The sequence below is a fragment of the Trypanosoma equiperdum genome (genome assembly GCF_001457755.1).
Source record: "Trypanosoma equiperdum strain OVI genome assembly, contig: ctg_892, whole genome shotgun sequence".
NCBI lineage: Eukaryota > Euglenozoa > Kinetoplastea > Trypanosomatida > Trypanosomatidae > Trypanosoma > Trypanosoma equiperdum.
Window position 1 is genome coordinate 1,962 of NW_027124856.1, and position 236 is coordinate 2,197.

The following is a 236-nucleotide window of genomic DNA, read 5'->3' on the forward strand; positions in this document are numbered from 1 at the left end:
CAAGTTTCCTGTCCCCAGTTCCACCTACTGCAGCCTTTGGGGGTTTTAGGTCCTTGATGTCTTTTTCTATTGTCGATTTCACATTTTCTGCTTTGTCTCCAAACATTGCCTTAATTAAGGCGTCAACTTTGGGTTTTGTAGCTGGGTTGGCATATGTCGCCGAGTCTCCGTCAACGGCTCTAGCGATCGCTTCGTGTATGTCGCTGCTCCTTGCTATGGTGGCTGCGTCAGTTTCT

General features: G+C 48.3%; 1 pseudogene across 1 annotated transcript in view; it reads right to left on the reverse strand.

Moving 5' to 3' along the window:
* TEOVI_000429900:pseudogene overlaps positions 1 to 236 on the reverse strand; it is a 1,717-nt pseudogene that overhangs the window by 453 nt on the left and 1,028 nt on the right. Inside the window, 2 exon segments of the mRNA in view lie at positions 1 to 3; positions 5 to 236. The exon segment at positions 1 to 3 is cut by the window's left edge and continues 453 nt beyond it; the exon segment at positions 5 to 236 is cut by the window's right edge and continues 1,028 nt beyond it. Of these exon segments, the coding sequence occupies positions 1 to 3; positions 5 to 236 (235 nt within the window).